At 44.1% G+C, this 18,994-nt stretch overlaps 2 protein-coding genes and 1 long non-coding RNA gene across 3 annotated transcripts in view; all 3 read left to right on the top strand.

The window, feature by feature from the left end:
• The window catches only part of LOC135568958 (zinc finger protein OZF-like), a 53,303-nt gene that overhangs the window by 10,634 nt on the left and 23,675 nt on the right, over positions 1–18,994 (top strand). The gene's annotated exons all lie outside the window — the stretch shown is intronic.
• Positions 7,584–15,716, top strand: LOC135568959 (zinc finger protein 239-like). Its single transcript, XM_065015734.1, has 2 exons — positions 7,584–8,428; positions 14,692–15,716. Exons 1-2 carry the CDS (start codon positions 8,059–8,061, stop codon positions 15,399–15,401), a joined length of 1,080 nt encoding a protein of 359 aa, XP_064871806.1. The 5' UTR covers positions 7,584–8,058; the 3' UTR covers positions 15,402–15,716.
• On the top strand, positions 16,194–17,670 carry LOC135568960 (uncharacterized). The gene is made up of 6 exons (XR_010462774.1): positions 16,194–16,449; positions 16,537–16,714; positions 16,805–16,866; positions 16,949–17,035; positions 17,123–17,406; positions 17,486–17,670. It is a non-coding gene; the product is annotated as an uncharacterized LOC135568960 (long non-coding RNA).

Here is an 18,994-nt window from a genome sequence, read left to right as displayed (position 1 = left end):
TTATAAAGCCCTTCTGATATCAGCTGATATCTCAAAGTGCTGTACAGAAACCCAGCCTAAAACCCCAAACAGCAAGCAATGCAGGTGTAGAAGCACGGTGGCTAGGAAAAAATATCTAGTTAACAGAAGAAAGGAAGACAAAATAAGGACAGAAGAAAAAGGAAAAGAAAAGGACAACAAAGTGAAACCTCTAAAGAAACAAGAGACCATAATACAAGAAACAGCACTATAGAGAGATAGAACAACAACAACGCAGCCACTGCCGGCTAGCCTACTTCAGCAGTACTGTATCATTTGAATTATTTTAGTCAATAAGATTCCTGCTACGTAAGCTTAACTTTCTGAACATTCGAGACGTGTAGTCCACTTGTCATTCCAATCTCCTTTGCATTAGCGTAGCCTCTTCTGTAGCCTGTCAACTATGTGTCTGTCTATCCCTGTTCTCTCCTCTGCACAGACCATACAAACGCTCCACACCGCGTGGCCGCGGCCACTCTAATCTGGTGGTCCCAGCGCGCACGACCCACGTGGAGTTCCAGGTCTCCGGTAGCCTCTGGAACTGCCGATCTGCGGCCAACAAGGCAGAGTTCATCTCAGCCTATGCCTCCCTCCAGTCCCTCGACTTCTTGGCACTGACGGAAACATGGATCACCACAGATAACACTGCTACTCCTACTGCTCTCTCTTCGTCCGCCCACGTGTTCTCGCACACCCCGAGAGCTTCTGGTCAGCGGGGTGGTGGCACCGGGATCCTCATCTCTCCCAAGTGGTCATTCTCTCTTTCTCCCCTTACCCATCTGTCTATCGCCTCCTTTGAATTCCATGCTGTCACAGTTACCAGCCCTTTCAAGCTTAACATCCTTATCATTTATCGCCCTCCAGGTTCCCTCGGAGAGTTCATCAATGAGCTTGATGCCTTGATAAGCTCCTTTCCTGAGGACGGCTCACCTCTCACAGTTCTGGGCGACTTTAACCTCCCCACGTCTACCTTTGACTCATTCCTCTCTGCCTCCTTCTTTCCTCCTCTCCTCTTTTGACCTCACCCTCTCACCTTCCCCCTCTACTCACAAGGCAGGCAATACGCTCGACCTCATCTTTACTAGATGCTGTTCTTCCACTAACCTCACTGCAACTCCCCTCCAAGTCTCCGACCACTACCTTGTATCCTTTTCCCTCTTGCTCTCATCCAACACTTCCCACACTGCCCCTACTCGGATGGTATCGCGCCGTCCCAATCTTCGCTCTCTCTCCCCCGCTACTCTCTCCTCTTCCATCCTATCATCTCTTCCCTCTGCTCAAACCTTCTCCAACCTATCTCCTGATTCTGCCTCCTCAACCCTCCTCTCCTCCCTTTCTGCATCCCTTGATTCTCTATGTCCCCTATCCTCCAGGCCGGCTCGGTCCTCCCCTCCTGCTCCGTGGCTCGACGAATCATTGCGAGCTCACAGAACAGGGCTCCGGGCAGCCGAGCGGAAATGGAGGAAAACTCGCCTCCCTGCGGACCTGGCATCCTTTCACTCCCTCCTCTCTACATTTTCCTCTTCTGTCTCTGCTGCTAAAGCCACTTTCTACCACTCTAAATTCTAAAGCATCTGCCTCTAACCCTAGGAAGCTCTTTGCCACCTTCTCCTCCCTCCTGAATCCTCCTCCCCCTCCCCCCCCTCCTCCCTCTCTGCAGATGACTTCGTCAACCATTTTGAAAAGAAGGTCGACGACATCCGATCCTCGTTTGCTAAGTCAAACGACACCGCTGGTTCTGCTCACACTGCCCTACCCTGTGCTCTGACCTCTTTCTCCCCTCTCTCTCCAGATGAAATCTCGCGTCTTGTGACGGCCGGCCGCCCAACAACCTGCCCGCTTGACCCTATTCCCTCCTCTCTTCTCCAGACCATTTCCGGAGACCTTCTCCCTTACCTCACCTCGCTCATCAACTCATCCCTGACCGCTGGCTACGTCCCTTCTGTCTTCAAGAGAGCGAGAGTTGCACCCCTTCTGAAAAAACCTACACTCGATCCCTCCGATGTCAACAACTACAGACCAGTATCCCTTCTTTCTTTTCTCTCCAAAACTCTCGAACGTGCCGTCCTTGGCCAGCTCTCCCGCTATCTCTCTCAGAATGACCTTCTTGATCCAAATCAGTCAGGTTTCAAGACTAGTCATTCAACTGAGACTGCTCTTCTCTGTATCACGGAGGCCCTCCGCACTGCTAAAGCTAACTCTCTCTCCTCTGCTCTCATCCTTCTAGACCTATCGGCTGCCTTCGATACTGTGAACCATCAGATCCTCCTCTCCACCCTCTCCGAGTTGGGCATCTCCGGCGCGGCCCACGCTTGGATTGCGTCCTACCTGACAGGTCGCTCCTACCAGGTGGCGTGGCGAGAATCTGTCTCCTCACCACGCGCTCTCACCACTGGCGTCCCCCAGGGCTCTGTTCTAGGCCCTCTCCTATTCTCGCTATACACCAAGTCACTTGGCTCTGTCATAACCTCACATGGTCTCTCCTATCATTGCTATGCAGACGACACACAATTAATCTTCTCCTTTCCCCCTTCTGATGACCAGGTGGCGAATCGCATCTCTGCATGTCTGGCAGACATATCAGTGTGGATGACGGATCACCACCTCAAGCTGAACCTCGGCAAGACGGAGCTGCTCTTCCTCCCGGGGAAGGACTGCCCGTTCCATGATCTCGCCATCACGGTTGACAACTCCATTGTGTCCTCCTCCCAGAGCGCTAAGAACCTTGGCGTGATCCTGGACAACACCCTGTCGTTCTCAACTAACATCAAGGCGGTGGCCCGTTCTTGTAGGTTCATGCTCTACAACATCCGCAGAGTACGACCCTGCCTCACACAGGAAGCAGCGCAGGTCCTAATCCAGGCACTTGTCATCTCCCGTCTGGATTACTGCAACTCGCTGTTGGCTGGGCTCCCTGCCTGTGCCATTAAACCCCTACAACTCATCCAGAACGCCGCAGCCCATCTGGTGTTCAACCTTCCCAAGTTCTCTCACGTCACCCCGCTCCTCCGCTCTCTCCACTGGCTTCCAGTTGAAGCTCGCATCCGCTACAAGACCATGGTGCTTGCCTACGGAGCTGTGAGGGGAACGGCACCTCAGTACCTCCAGGCTCTGATCAGGCCCTACACCCAAACAAGGGCACTGCGTTCATCCACCTCTGGCCTGCTCGCCTCCCTACCACTGAGGAAGTACAGTTCCCGCGCAGCCCAGTCAAAACTGTTCGCTGCTCTGGCCCCCAATGGTGGAACAAACTCCCTCACGACGCCAGGACAGCGGAGTCAATCACCACCTTCCGGAGACACCTGAAACCCCACCTCTTTCAGGAATACCTAGGATAGGATAAAGTAATCCTTCTCACCCCCCTTAAAAGATTTAGATGCACTATTGTAAAGTGGCTGTTCCACTGGATGTCTTAAGGTGAACGCACCAATTTGTAAGTCGCTCTGGATAAGAGCGTCTGCTAAATGACTTAAATGTAAATGTAAATGTAAAACTCCCTAGAAAGGCCGAAACCTAGAGAAGAGCCAGGCCATGAGGGGTGGCCAGCCCTTTTCTGGCAGTGCCGGGTGGAGATTATAACAGAACATGGCCAAGATGTTCATAAATGACCAGCATGGTCGAATGATAATAATCACAGTAGTTGTTGAGGGTGCAACAGATCAACACCTCAGGAGTAAATGTCAGTTGGCTTTTCATAGCCGATCATTAAGAGTATCTCTTCCGTTCCTGCTGTCTCTAGAGAGTTGAAAACAGCAGGTTTGGGACAGGTAGCACATCCGGTGAACAGGTCAGGGTTCCATAGCCGCAGGCAGAACATTTTAAACTGGAGCAGCAACACAGCCAGGTGGACTGGGGACAGCAAGGAGTCATCGTGCCAGGTAGTCCTGAGGCCTGGTCCTAGGGCTCAGGTCCTCCGAGAATGAGAAAGAAAGAATTAGAGAGAGCATACTTAAATTCACACAGGACACCGGATAAGACAGGAGAAGTACTGCAGATATATCAAACTGACCCTAGCCCCCTGACACATAAACTACTGCAGCATAAATACTGGAGGCTGAGACAGGAGGGGTCAAGAGACACTGTGGCCCCATCCGATGATAACCCCGGACGGGGCCAAACAGGAAGGATATAACCCCACCCACTTTGCCAAAGCACAGCCCCCACACCGCTAGAGGGATATCTTCAACCACCAACTTACCATCCTGAGACCAGGCCGAGTAAAGCCCACAAAGATCTCCGCCACGGCACAACCCAAGGGGGAGCGCCAACCCAGACAGGAAGATCACGTCAGTGACACAACCCACTCAAGTGATGCACCCCTCCTAGGGACGGCATGAGAGAGCACCAGTTTGCCAGTGACTCAGCCCCTGTAATAGGGTTAGAGGCAGAGATTCCCAGTGGAGAGAGGGGAACCGGCCAGGCAGAGACAGCAAGGACGGTTCGTTGCTCCAGAGCCTTTCCGTTTACCTTCACACTCCTGGGCCAGACTACACTCAATCATATGACCTACTGAAGAGATGAGTCTTCAGTAAAGACTTAAAGGTTGAGACCGAGTCTGCGTCTCTCACATGGATAGGCAGACCATTCCATTCAAATGGAGATCTACAGGAGAAAGCCCTGCCTCCAGCTGTTTGCTTAGAAAGTCTAGGGACAATTAGGAGTTTTGTTACACTTACCACGTTGGTGACCCACTTGAATCAAAATGCAACACTTCAAAATGTGGCGTGCTGTTTTCTACAAATTGTCCTCTAACCAGGGATGTACTCCCAGGGATGTACTCCCAGATTCCGTGTGGTTTTTGAGCTGTTAGTTTTAACAGGATGTGCAACCTCATCTCTCTCCTCTCTCACAATTTTTTTTAGCATGATATCGATGAGTGATGACAAATAAGTGTTGCATTCCCTTGTTTAGCGACCCCTAAATTTAATGCATCACTCCCAAATGTAGCTGACTCTTCTGCAGGTTGTCCTCTAACCAGTGAGGTAAAATTGGAGTTTTATTTCTTGTTTTTTTCCGTATTGAAGCTGCACTGTTGGTTAGGGGCTCGTAAGGAAGCATTTCACTGTTGTATTCGGCGCATGTGACTAATACAATTTGATTTGAGTTTTGTTTGGGCTCGTTCCAAGAGGACGAGAGTTCTAGAAGCAAGTGAGTTTTAGGATTCTATAGAAAGAAAAAGGAGAAAAAAATAACATGATTGTTTATTGTTATTTAGGAATAGGTGTTTTTTCTTGTTTTTAATTGTTGACAGCCAGTAGACACCATGTTTATATTGGTGAAGGTGAAGCATTGTAGTTGATTATAATGTGAAATTGAAGTTGTTTTATGTTGGTGGTGAGCAAACTGTGTCCAACAAAAATATAGGATATGTTTGTTTTCTTAAGGGGGAAGGTGTTCCAGGCTTTGGTTTTTCCATTTATGTTTTGAGGTTGGACTTTAACACGCGTAGCTCGTTAGCACTGATTGGTGTCACCTCGTTAGTCAGTGGGCCACTGAGTGTCTGGCCCAGTGCTCCAGTTGTCTAGATAGATGTGGAGAGTCAACACCTTTAGTTGCTCCAACTTTTTGGTTTACCTGTCTTTAAGTTTGGTGTGGGTTTTTCTTTTGTTTCCCTCTTCTTGGGCAGATTTAGTGGGTCTCATGGTGGGTGTCTTATTTCCCAGTTGTTGTTACTAGTCAACTTCCAGTGGACACCACCATAGTGTCTTTCAGAGCCCCTCCTAAAAAAACAAGCTAATATTTTGGGTTGGATATTCCATCCAATTAATATTTTAATCAATAGAATTTCCTTAATGTTCACTAGTCTTTCAGTTGTTAATCTTCTGTTTGTTGTGTACTAAATATTTTTGTTTATTTTTTTTTTTTTCTGTGAAGTCATTGTGTTGCATCCATGTCTGAAATGTGCTGTATAAATAAAGCTTGATTTGATTTCAACAAATGAACCCAAAGACTGACCAATCAACAGACTCTTGGTCCCTCTTAGTATGAAAAACAGTATCAATCCCACTTTTCCAGCCTGCTGAAGGCGTGGTGGAGTGGTAAACACCACCCCCGGCTCTACCAGGGGCTTCAGGTGGTCTCCCACAGCTCTGCTTATGTCATGTTCTGTGGGCTTGCCGTTCCATTTCTTGACTGCCCCTGCAACACAGAAATAAACACATTTAGTCATATTATATAAAACATTAAAAGTAATGAATATGGAGCGTCTATGGCACCTAAATGTGACTTCAGTCATCTGATCACTCCAAACTGCATTAGGTTCAGATCTACCAGGATGGGCCTTTGACAGTCTGGATGCAGTCAGGCCACTGAATATAAATAAGCAACGTAAAGAGGTGGGGTGAATGAGTGGGGAAAAGTACTATCTACACAAATGACCATAATAGCAAAGAACAAATGTGTGTCTGAGGGGAAATTAACTTTCATACAGCCAAAAGGGGTGAGAAATTACACCAATATCAGTGGTCAATTTGCACTAATGTAAATAAACATGGATGATAGAACATATTCCCTTTTGCTGATGTGATGAACCACTAAGGGGACATAAATATTTACCATCTAAACCATGTGTGTCCTCTCACCTCTCTGGCTGTAGAAGTGTTCTTCCTAACCAGTCCCTCAACAGCTCTCTGACTGAGCACCACCATTTCAGGTAGCGATACATCCTTGGGACGTCCCTAGCCCATTGAAGTTTACATTTAAAATGGTTAAGTTATGGATTAAGGTTAGGGTTTAGGGTAGGGATGTCCCAAGAATCCCAGATAGCATTGACCATTGTGCATTTGTAACCGATGTGAAATGGCTAGCTAGTTAGCGGGGTGTGTGCTAATAGCGATGGTAACGATGTTTCGTGGGAGGCAGTTGTTTATGTGTGCAGAATCCCTGGTTCGAGCCCAGGTAGGGGCGAGGAGAGGGACGGAAGCTATACGGTTACACATTCTTCAGTCTCTTTTACGTAGCAGGTGTAAAAGAAACACAGACAAGACAAGTAGGCGCTCAGGTCATTATGGTTATTTTAGTTTTTTTTAAATAGCATCTAATTATGTGTAACTGTATGTGGGGTTGTTAGAGAAGAATGTGTTATTTCTATTCCAGGGGACAGCAGAGGAACTTCATCAATTCCACTCCTTCGTCAATACAAGCAGTGAACATCTGAAATTCACCCTCACCTTTAATGCGCATGAAACAAGTTACCCGATGGTTGGACGATACTTTTCTCATCAATCATCTTAAATACCATACTTAAAAACTGGAAATCAACCAATCCTTACCTATGATGTTAACTACAACAGAAATAACGTAAAATGTATAACTTTAAATTAAACCAACGTTTTGGAAATACATTATGCCATCTAACCAATCAAAGAATGTTAGCTATATGCAGTTATCTTAGCCAGCCAGCTAACGTTAGCTATTTAGCCAACTAGCTATTAGCCTAAACAGCATAACCAACCAGCACGGTTATGGTCAGCGATACGGTTATGGTCAGCAGAGACCAACTACCGGAGACCAATTATAACCCACTAACAGTAAGCCAAGGTGGGAAAAGTTACAAAACTCCCGTAGTCGAATTCACAGAAAACATGCTGAAAAGTAGTGATGGGGAAACAAAGCTTCCTGAAGCATTGGCTCTTTCCAGACAATTGTTTTTAAAAAATAGTTTCATTACTCAAGGCTTTGAGCGACACAGAATTTAGAACAGCCACATTTTTACAGATGACGTCCCCCACCGTAGCAGCGTAGCCTTCAGGTCTGCTACTAAACTACTGGCCTTCATCGAGAGCATCAAGTCCATGCTGCATTGTGGGTAAACGGTGACTGGCTGACTGATTTATAAATAATAATGAGTAGTTATTTATGATGCAAGGTGATTTGTAAATGAGTCAGCAGCCACCTGCACTGTCGGCTGCAATGTCGAACGAGCCCAAATTAATCAATACCAATCAGGTGTTCGACGAAATTATTCTTCAGACGTCATTGATCACGTGCTGCTGATAAAGGAACACTGCTTTGAATTATACCGCTTAGCGACTTCAGTACATGCCTCATAGCTCCAGTCTCAAACTTAACCCCGTTCCTGATGATGATGATGAGAAGAAGAGATGGTCTGCCTGCTGGATGGAGAAAGACGCTCTCGTGGAAGAGGAGGCTGTTACAATACAAAAACAAGTAGAGGTTGAGGCTGTTACCGTGAAAGAAGAAGAGAAAGACGTCTCAGTTAAAGAAGAGGAAGACTCGTTCATAGTCAAAGAGGGGGACGGCGACGTTTCAGTGAAAGAAGAAGAGGGGGAGGTGACTGTCACATTTGAAAATGAAGAAGAGGAGGAAACTGGATATCTGGGCCCGGTTTCCCAAGCGCATCTTAAAGCGTCCGATGGTTCTAACGATGACGGGGCCCTGATTAACACTAGTAAGTACTGTCTTAAAAACAGAAGCACAAACTCTTCGGTTGTTGAACTGATGTGTGGTGTTAAAGGGGAAATTTGCAATTGCTACATCCATATTTGGACTTTTATTTATTTATAGGCATTGATTCTTTAAGAATATAACACATGCCTCATGAGCTTAGTTCAAATGTTGTACCCCATCAGAACCCCAAATAAGCTTTTTTTACTCCAATGTTTAGAAACAATGTAAACCAACACTGTATCGCCTCAACATGGTTAAAACTATACGGTTGATATCATGGATGGTCAGTCCTTGCATCCATAGGTCTGTCTATGAATTTGAGAGTAGTTACATTTCTCCAGCCCCATCAATCTTATTACCAAAATAGTGGTTACAGCTTTGTTATTGGTTGAACTGCAGATTGGTTGATTGATTGTTGTGTGACTTTTTAAAGGGGCAACCTAGTTTTTTTTTTTTTTTTATGGTCTAGTTTTTAAACAAACAAAATGGCTGCCCAGAGACCTGAGCTGTGTTAGAATACTCATACTAACTGTACTATATTTGATGTTAATGGAGTATATAGTTTGCTAATTGGTCATAGTATGATGTAGTTAGTATGCCAAAAGTTCACGGATGTAGTACTAAATTCGCCAAAATATGACATATACAGGAACTGCTTTAAATAATTATGACAAATGTTGAGCAATGTAATCAAGTAATGACTTTTCAAATAAGTTTCGTTACATGTTATGTTAGCTACGCTATCCTTACAAAACGCCTAGCATATCTTTACAGCAGTATGTATCGGTATGTTAACTAGCTACCTAACGTTAGTTGGCTACTTATACATCAAACTTGCCAGTCTAGTAACTATATTCTAACTAACTACCCAGTGTTTATTGACTTGATTAGAGAGCAGAATACCTGATGAATTTAATAACGCTCAACACCCATTGAATATGGCCGGTGTCAGTAAACATCCGCAAAAATGCTCAAGTTAGTCATCAACGCTCTGGATAACATGAAAACAGCTTTGATTTGGATTTAATAACAGTCAACACAAGTTGAATATGGCCGGTGTCGGTGGTTTCTGGTGGGGTAATACGGTAGAAACATTTGAGGGATTTATAAGTTCTATTCTTCAAGAATCAATGGTTATATAGTAAATGGGTCTTTCTATAACTGCCAGTGTATATTTCCTGTTGGGATCAAATTGTTAGAGCTGTTAAGTCATTGTATAATATTCTGGCAATTATTTTCATGCCATTACATTAAAGGCGAAATATTGTCTTTTCTTAGCAAGGTGTTGCTTAAATAATGTTAGCTGCTAATCGCTAGTTAGCGGGCTAGCTAGCGTGCTAAATGTATTAAGAGTCAGAGCAAACGTAGCTAGCTAATACTGCCTGGTACCAGTGCTGGTGTAGGCCTAGATAAGCATGTTTGTGCAGCGCTATCTTATCAGAAGGAGTAAGTGAAGTATGAATATGTTGGCTTGCTAGCCAGCTACATGAAGTAAGAAAACAACATGTAATGTAACATCTAATTAGGGGTCAACTGGAAACAATGACCAACACTTTGGTTCCTACCATGTCTTCGCTGAGGTTTGTCAGACTACACTCATCAGGTGTATTGCTGCGACCTACAGTAACCAAAATGCCACAAAAAAATGGGAATAACATGTCATACTAATTACTTAAAATAAACACGAACCAAATTCACTCCACTACCCTGAATTTCAAACAAAAATGGTACTATTCAGATCCCTACACAGGTTCATGAACCTGAGAGGGCTGGAACGTCTTCATTCAGTTCTCCCTGTAACATTTTATAGGAAGTCCTGGAGATCCAGAAATCCATTTCCTTCACAATGATGTCTAGCTTCTTAGATGTTTCATTAGTTTAGTATTAATGCAATTTATCCATGTGGCAGTGAGGGCAATGCAAACACAATTTTGTTGTAGAAACTCCTCCAAGCTAATGCGGAAACTGCTAGTTTTAGACGAAGGTTGCTAATAATTTATTAATGCAATTTATCACTTGCGCTATAAACACAACAAAGTCCACCTTGTTCACTATTAGTGTTTTGGGATCCTTCTCCTGCATGGCTTCACTGTAGACCGTGGGACATCCACTACCTTCTCCTTTCTACTCCTTCAGCTATTTTCACTGCCTCCACATAAGATACCTGCTGGATGGGCCTGTTCATCCTAGCTACTGTGACATCCTTCATCCGTACAGTGCACTCCGGGAACTCGGGAACGTGATTCCCATCACAATTACAACATGCTTCATCTGACTACGACATATTTATTCCTTCAACAAACACTTGCCACATGTCCAACCTTTTTTACAATTGTAACACTGCAGCGGCTTCTGTATATCTCACTTACCCAGGTTTTACACAAGATGGGAGAACCACTTCACCAAACCACAGTAAAACCTTCTGTCTATCATTTGTTTTAATCAACATGCATCTTCCTGAAATGTTATCCCTAAACCACAATAAGCTTTCTCCTTTTGCGCTGTTGACACACAATCAGCATCATACCGCTCCTGGTCACTCGAACCGATTCCACTTCACCATCTTTGAGACCGCAAACCGGTCACCCCAAAAAAACATCCTTGCTGATAATTCCTACTCCGACCATAAACTGCTGTTCATTACCAACTTTAGCCCTTTTCACTCCACTGTTCTTCACCATCGTCCACTCAGTCTCACCAACTGTACTCACGCCAAGATAATCCCTCAATGCTTCCTCCATTGCTCCTCCAGTCATCCCCCGGACTCCCTCGCTCTGTGCTGTGAAAGATGTGAGAGTTTGTGTTCTCAAAGTAGCACCTATATTGTTTTCATTCCAGCACATCTGTTGTTTCACCAACTTGTTAACCCTTTCGTCTGCACTACTTGCTGTCATTTCCCTTCCTGATTTTCCTCTCTTGGATGTCTCCACCATGCTCCTACTCCTCGCTCATTTTTGGGATTCATTGCTGATTGCTACCTGTAGCTCACTATTAATTGTCTATTGATACAGGTAAAGGGCCCTGTTGGAGATTGGTGGTTGGTAGCCGAGTCGAGGGAACAAGCAGGGTTGGACACGGCCATGTTATTATCCCACACAGTCTCTGTGGTTCATATGAATTAGATTTGATTACAAATCGTCCCAGTCTGTTACCACAGAAGGGGGTCCGTTTGTCCCATTTCCAGCTAGGTTACGAGGTGCTTTGTCATTTCCAGAGTCAGTTTATTTTGGTACTGTCCATATGTAGCTTGTTTTTGGTCACAGAATGGCTGAATAAGTACAACATTTTACCTGGAGCTAACTATGCAGAGCATAGGACATATTGAATGACTGGAGCTTCCCTCCAGGCCTGAGGGCACACGCTCTCCAGTAGGCTTAAATTAAAGATACGGAAAATAGGAGTGGCAATATAGTCCGCTATTATCCTCATTCATTTTCCATCTAGATTGTCAGACCCCGGTGGCTTGTCATTGTTGATAGACAACAATAATTTTTCACCTCTTCCACACTGACTTTACGGAATTCTAAATTACAATGCTTGTCTTTCATAATTTGGTCAGATATACTTGGAAGTGTTCAGCATTCGTTGCTGGTATATCATGCCTAAGTTTGCTAATCTTGCCAATGAAACAAATCATACAAGTAGTGGGCTTTGATGAATGAGCCATCTGATTCAGTTAATGATGGAGCAGAGTTTGCCTTTTTTCCCCAAAATTGTATGTAAGGTTCTCAAAAGCTTTTTACTATCATTCTTTATCATTTATCTTTGTTGTTTTTCTACTTTTTATTCAGTTTAGTCACATGATTTCTCAATTTGCAGGATGTTTGCCAATCGGTTGTACAGCCAGACTTATTTGCCATTCCTTTTGCCTCAAATATTCTTTAGAGCATCAACATAGGAATCACCTGTTTTTACTAAATAATTGTGACACACAAATGACTTGAGGGAACCAGAGATCAAAATAGCCGAACCATAAGAAACAAAACTCTTCCTCCTCCCGCTGCTGCTGGCCTAAATTCTGACGTTATGCTCCTGAAGTTTTCAGTAATAGACTAAAACAGTAGTCGGCAACGTTTTCCATTTGAAGTGAGAATTTATCTGACCATTTCTACTGATCTGGTGCCAGTTATGATTTTCATATTCACATTTTACTGGAACAATTTAATTTCTAATCGTATCTCAAAATCATTAGTCTGTGACTAATCTATATTCTATATAAATAGAAATAAACATTATTTAGATTTATATAATATTTTATTGCCATTGCCAACTATGTAAAAATAGCCTACCTAAAGCCAACAAATAAAAACATCTAGAAAATATCCAGATAAAAATAAATCACATTGGCTGAGCATGGCCTGTCTACATAGTTGATACACTGTTTATAGTTCTATCACCTAGGTCTGTCTGAAACAACATGATAGCAACATTGTATAAAATAATCTGGCTTCTCAGTTTCCCGCACCAGTGAGTTTGGGACAGACACAGCTGTAGGCTATTTGTGAAAGGCATAAGAAGTAATCAGGTATTGTATGACATTTCCGCTGGATCAGAGCATTACATTTTTTCCCTTTCATGTCGAGTGGTTATCAAGAGTGAGAGCTGGAAATATTTTACTCTAATCAATACTTCCTCAAAGTATTTGTAAGACTTTGTTTACTTGCTGTTTGTGGTGAAGAAAAAATACTTTGAGAAGCTCCACAAGTCATTAGTGGTGGTGCGTAAATACTATCAGACATCCCCAAATAGGTGCATCGCCCTTTGTTTGCTAAAACGCAATTTGGTTGCAGAAACTCCTCCATGCTAATGCGGAAACCGCTAGTTATCCCAATACCATAGACTTACTGAAAGGTGCCTATATTGGAGACCAAAAGTTGTCTGGCACAAATCAAATCAAATTTTATTTGTCACATACACATGGTTAGCAGATGTTAATGCGAGTGTAGCGAAATGCTTGTGCTTCTAGTTCCGACAATGCAGTAATAACCAACAAGTAATCTAACTAACAATTCCAAAACTACTGTCTTATACACAGTGTAAGGGGATAAAGAATATGTACATAAGGATATATGAATGAGTGATGGTACAGGGCAGCATACAGTAGATGGTATCGAGTACAGTATATACATATGAGATGAGTATGTAGACAAAGTAAACAAAGTGGCATAGTTAAAGTGGCTAGTGATACATGTATTACATATGGATGCAGTCGATGATATAGAGTACAGTATATACGTATGCATATGAGATGAATAATGTAGGGTAAGTAACATTATATAAGGTAGCATTGTTTAATGTGGCTAGTGATATATTTACATTTCCCATCAATTCCCATTATTAAAGTGGCTGGAGTTGGGTCAGCGTCAATGTCAGTGTGTTGGCAGCAGCCACTCAATGTTAGTGGTGGCTGTTTAACAGTCTGATGGCCTTGAGATAGAAGCTGTTTTTCAGTCTCTTGGTCCCAGCTTTGATGCACCTGTACTGACCTCGCCTTCTGGATGATAGCGGGGTGAACAGGCAGTGGCTCGGGTGGTTGATGTCCTTGATGATCTTTATGTCCTTCCTGTAACATCGGGTGGTGTAGGTGTCCTGGAGGGCAGGTAGTTTGCCCCTGGTGATGCGTTGTGCAGACCTCACTACCCTCTGGAGAGCCTTAAGGTTGAGGGCGGAGCAGTTGCCGTACCAGGCGGTGATACAGCCCGCCAGGATGCTCTCGATTGTGCATCTGTAGAAGTTTGTGAGTGCTTTTGGTGACAAGCCGAATTTCTTCAGCCTCCTGAGGTTGAAGAGGCGCTGCTGCGCCTTCTTCACGACGCTGTCAGTGTGAGTGGACCAATTCAGTTTGTCTGTGATGTGTATGCCGAGGAACTTAAAACTTGCTACCCTCTCCACTACTGTTCCATCGATGTGGATAGGGGGGTGTTCCCTCTGCTGTTTCCTGAAGTCCACAATCATCTCCTTAGTTTTGTTGACGTTGAGTGTGAGGTTATTTGGAGAGACTCTTAAAATTTCTGCTTAGGATTTCAACAAATTTAAAAACGTATTTCTTGCATACAATCGTCGATGTTACCACTAATGGGAAAACAAGACAAAATATGACTGTTGTTCACTTGACTGTCTTAAGACGAATGTCAAATAATTCACATTCATTCCAGACATTATTGTTTGAACAACATAATGGCTACGCTGTTGGCATCACCTTTTTACAGTGTATTTTTGCTGTTGTGGGCCTTAAACCACCTGTCTGACTTTTTGTTCACACAGGAGAGAGACCTGACTATCGTGGATCCTCTGGGGGGCCTCAACAACCTCATGATGCTGACAGGGCAGAGAAGAGTCTCTCCAAATCAAAACACCTCAAGAAACACCAGCAGAGACCCACAGGGAAGAAATCTCATTGCTGCTCTGACTGTGGGAAAGGTTGCAAATCTTCATCAGAACTTAAAATACACCAGAGAACACACACAGGAGAGAAGCCTTATAGCTGTGATCAATGTGGGAGGAGTTTTACAACATCTAGTGGTCTGAGAGCACACCAGAGAACACACACAGGAGAAAAACCTTATAGCTGTGATCAATGTGGGAGGAGTTTTGTTCAAGCTAGCCATCTGACTCTGCACCAGAGAAAACACACAGGAGAAAAACCTTATAGCTGTGATCAATGTGGGAGGAGTTTTGTTCAAGCTAGCCATCTGACTCAGCACCAGAGAATACACACAGGAGAAAAACCTTATAGCTGTGATCAATGTGGGAGGAGTTTTACTACATCTAGCATTCTGGCAGTACACCAGAGAACACACACAGGAGAGAAGCCTTATAGCTGTGATCAATGTGGGAGGAGTTTTGTTCAAGCTAGCCATCTGACTCAGCACCAGAGAATACACACAGGAGAGAAGCCTTATAGCTGTAATCAATGTGAGAAGAGTTTTCCTACATCTAGCCAGCTGACTTCACACCAGAGAACACACACATGAGAGAAGCCTTATAGCTGTGATCAATGTGGGATGAGTTTTACTGGATCAAGCAATCTGATTCGACACCAGAGAACACACACAGGAGAGAAACCTTTTAGCTGTGATCAATGTGACAAGAGATACGCTCATAAAAGATCTCTGATCAAACATCAGAAAATACATATATGAAGAAGTTGTTTCATGATATCACTGAAATAATGTCACAATGTAGAATGTTTTAACATTGTAGTAGAAGTATTTTAATGATGTTCTACCTTATTGTTTACCCTGTTCAATTGATTGCAGCATGATATGGATATTAACCTCAGGGGGAAATCCAGGGGCCTGTTGCACAAAAGTAGAATTAAGACATCCGGGATAAATGACTCAGCTGAGCTCAATGAAGCCAAAACATGTGCATCCAGGCTTAATTGGTTGCACAAAGACCAAGCCAGGATGAGCAGACACGGATTCATTAAGCCAGGTGAAACCAATCCTGGATAGGTGCGCTCACGGCTCACTCAAATGACCCCGCCACAGATCACAGATTAACTGATTTACCATGGCAACTAGAGCCGCGTACTTTTCCCCGTCGGAAGCACAAATCCTCATGGAGGTAAAAGATATAATTAAGAAGAAAGGCAACACCGCCACAGTGATAAAGCAAAGAGAAAAGCGTGGCAAAGTATTGCAGACCGCCTGAATGCGTAAGTAGTGCACAATTACACACTCACCGCTCCGCTGAAACATCACAATTACAATTCACATCTCCAAAAATGCAGTTGTACTGTAATTATGAAACGTTAAATTTTTAATTGAAATGCACTGCAGATATGAGTGAAATTGTGTAAAGTAACTCCATCACACTGTATAAAGCTATGATAAATTTTTTGATATTTTTACTGAAAACAAGACAAAAATACCAAGTAATTTTTTGCAGTGTGACTCCATTAAATGTGTGTGTGTGTGTGTGTGTGTGTGTGTGTGTGTGTGTGTAGATTAAACATGAACGGGCCAAAACGGACATGGCAGCAGGTCAAAATCAAATACAAGAACATTCTGCAGAATGGTATGGTCCCTGACTAATATTTAACAAAGCACAAGCATATATTGTATCCAGAAGGGGCCTGCTCACACATTGTCTGTACTGTTTTAGCAGTGAAAAAGAATACCCACAGACAAGGCACGGGTGGTGGGTCACCAAAGGCTGACCTTACCCCAGCAGAGGACATGGCCTTGGAGCTAAATAAAGGCAGGCCCGTCTTAAGAGGGGATCCCTGGGGGGAAAGAGACGAGCATAGGTTCCTCCCAAGATGCTACCCGCTTCATTCAAGGTATGTCCTTCCATCTCTACATGGGATACAACCACATTCATATTGAATCAATTTGGACTGTCTGACTTTGGTTTACCTATTGCCTTGCAGTGCCTGGCAGCACTGTGTTCCTGTTAGAGCCACCAGCACAAGCACCAGACGATGCTGATCCAGTGAGTACTCCATCAAAGGCATACTGTAGGCCTGGCATGTCTTGTCTACTAGCTTCAATATGAATCCGATTAAATGTGATAGGGTGAAGGCCCCAGTGCAGCAGCAACAGCACATGATGGAGACGATGATGAGGAGGAGACCATCTCTCTGGATTCCAGAAGGCATGAGGTATCATGTTAAGACTGTGAAAGTACTATTTACTCTACAATGGTGAGGAGTCCTCATCAAAATCAAAAAATCTAATTTCTTTTACAGGACCCAGATGCTATACAGTGGGAAAACCAGCCTGGCAACATAGTGCGTATTAATAAAAGGACACCACATCCTGCCAAATTCCAGCTGCGCTAATTGTATTGTGTTCACAGAGCTCACAAGCTATCAGAAAGTTGTATGGCAACCACCTCCGGCGCCAAATAGAACTGGCAGACATAGACATTCAGTACAAGAAGAAAAAGATGGAAAATCTTGCACTGGAGTCCGAAATAAAAAAGAGGACAATTAGGAAACTGGACCTTGAAATAAAAAAACTTGAGAGGGAGGTGAGATATGCCTTCAATGTACACTGTATGCTAACTGTAACACAAATGTATTAATCATTATTTTTCTTTCCTCCCCCAGCTCCAAGAAGATGACACAGCTCAAAATAAAAATTAGGTATATTCTCGTAAAGTCAAGTGAGCCATGAGATATGAGCTCTTATTGTGAGCACACAGGACGGTGGCATCTTTCTAAGGTTTTTTTTTATTTTCCCAGCAATCAGTACAACCAAGTCATCGTTATAAGGCATCGCCCTCTTTTGCCCACCCCCAGCACCAGGTGTGGCCACTAGCCTATATGAAGGCCCAAAATTGTGTGTTCCTTTCTGCTCTGACAATGGCATGCCCATTCGTGCGAGATGTGGTGGATGAAGAAGCACTTGTGCTGAGGAGAGCCTTCAGGCGAGAAAGGGTCTTCAGGGACCGGTTGGACCCACTGGCCTTCCCTGATGACCATCTATATGAAAGATACAGGTTTTCTGCAGATGGCATCAGGTATCTATGCAGACTACTGGGTCCCAGGATTAAGCACCGCACTGCACGGAGCCATGCACTGAGTGTGGAGCAAATGGTTTGTGTGGCCTTGCGCTTTTTTTTTGCTAGTGGAGCCTTCCTGTACTCAGTGGGGGATGCAGAACAGCTGAACAAGGCCACAATTTGCCGCACAATAAGGAGTGTGTGTCTGGCTATCAAAGCATTAGCAGATGTCTTCATCTCCTTCCCTGGCCACAGAAGACTCTGTGACATCAAAGAGGAGTTCTATAGGTTTGCAGGTAAGAGGATCTACAAATTACAGGACAACTGTTAACACATAGTAGGATACTCATTACTTTGTGTGACAGGTTTCCCCAATGTCATTGGTGCAGTGGACTGCACACACATAAGGATAAAAGCCCCCTCAGGTGCCCATGAGGCCGATTTTGTGAATAGGAAATCCTTTCACAGCATTAATGTTCAGGTGAACATAACTTTTTGATATTGTCCATTGACGAACACTCTGCATTGCCAGTGATGTGCATTGATTGGTGTAATATTCCTCATCTTATGATTTCAGATGGTCTGCAATGCTGACTGTGTGATCAGCAATGTTGTGGCAAAATGGCCTGGCTCAGTCCATGACTCCAGAATCTTTCGGGCCTCTGAAATCTATCAGTGCCTATCACAAGGTAAGCCACACAACCCCTATTTATAACCATCATGGCTGTGTCAAGAATATCACTGTGTTTATGAGGTAGTAATGATGAGATTTTGTGTTGACAGGTGAATTCTCTGGTGTGTTGCTGGGAGACAGGGGTATGGCTGCCAGCCTTTTCTCCTGACACCTTTCACAGACCCCCAGGAAGCACAGCAGGCCTACAACCATGCCCATGCCAGGACCAGGGCCAGAGTTGAAATGACCTTTGGCCTCCTGAAGGCACGCTTTCACTGCCTTCACAAATTAAGGGTCAGCCCTGTTAGGGCATGTGATATTACTGTGGCTTGTGCTGTCCTCCACAATGTGGCCTGCCTGAGGAAGGAGAGGGCCCCAGAGTGCCACCAGCCATGGACTGGGACAATCCGGCAATCTTCCCTGATGACGACAGTGGTCGGC

Source organism: Oncorhynchus nerka, unplaced genomic scaffold (genome assembly GCF_034236695.1).
Source record: "Oncorhynchus nerka isolate Pitt River unplaced genomic scaffold, Oner_Uvic_2.0 unplaced_scaffold_1307, whole genome shotgun sequence".
In the NCBI taxonomy this organism is placed as follows: Eukaryota; Metazoa; Chordata; class Actinopteri; order Salmoniformes; family Salmonidae; genus Oncorhynchus; species Oncorhynchus nerka.
The sequence above is the reverse complement of the archived record's forward strand: the minus strand, read 5'-3'. Positions and strand labels throughout refer to the sequence as shown.

What these genes read in the sequence shown, in the direction of transcription:
- LOC135568959 (XM_065015734.1), top strand. Translation starts at nt 8,059, where the DNA reads ATGCCTCATAGCTCCAGTCTCAAACTTAACCCCGTTCCTGATGATGAT. An exon ending in CGGGGCCCTGATTAACACTA is followed by an intron (nt 8,429 to 14,691) that starts GTAAGTACTGTC and finishes TTGTTCACACAG; the next exon opens with GAGAGAGACCTGACTATCGT.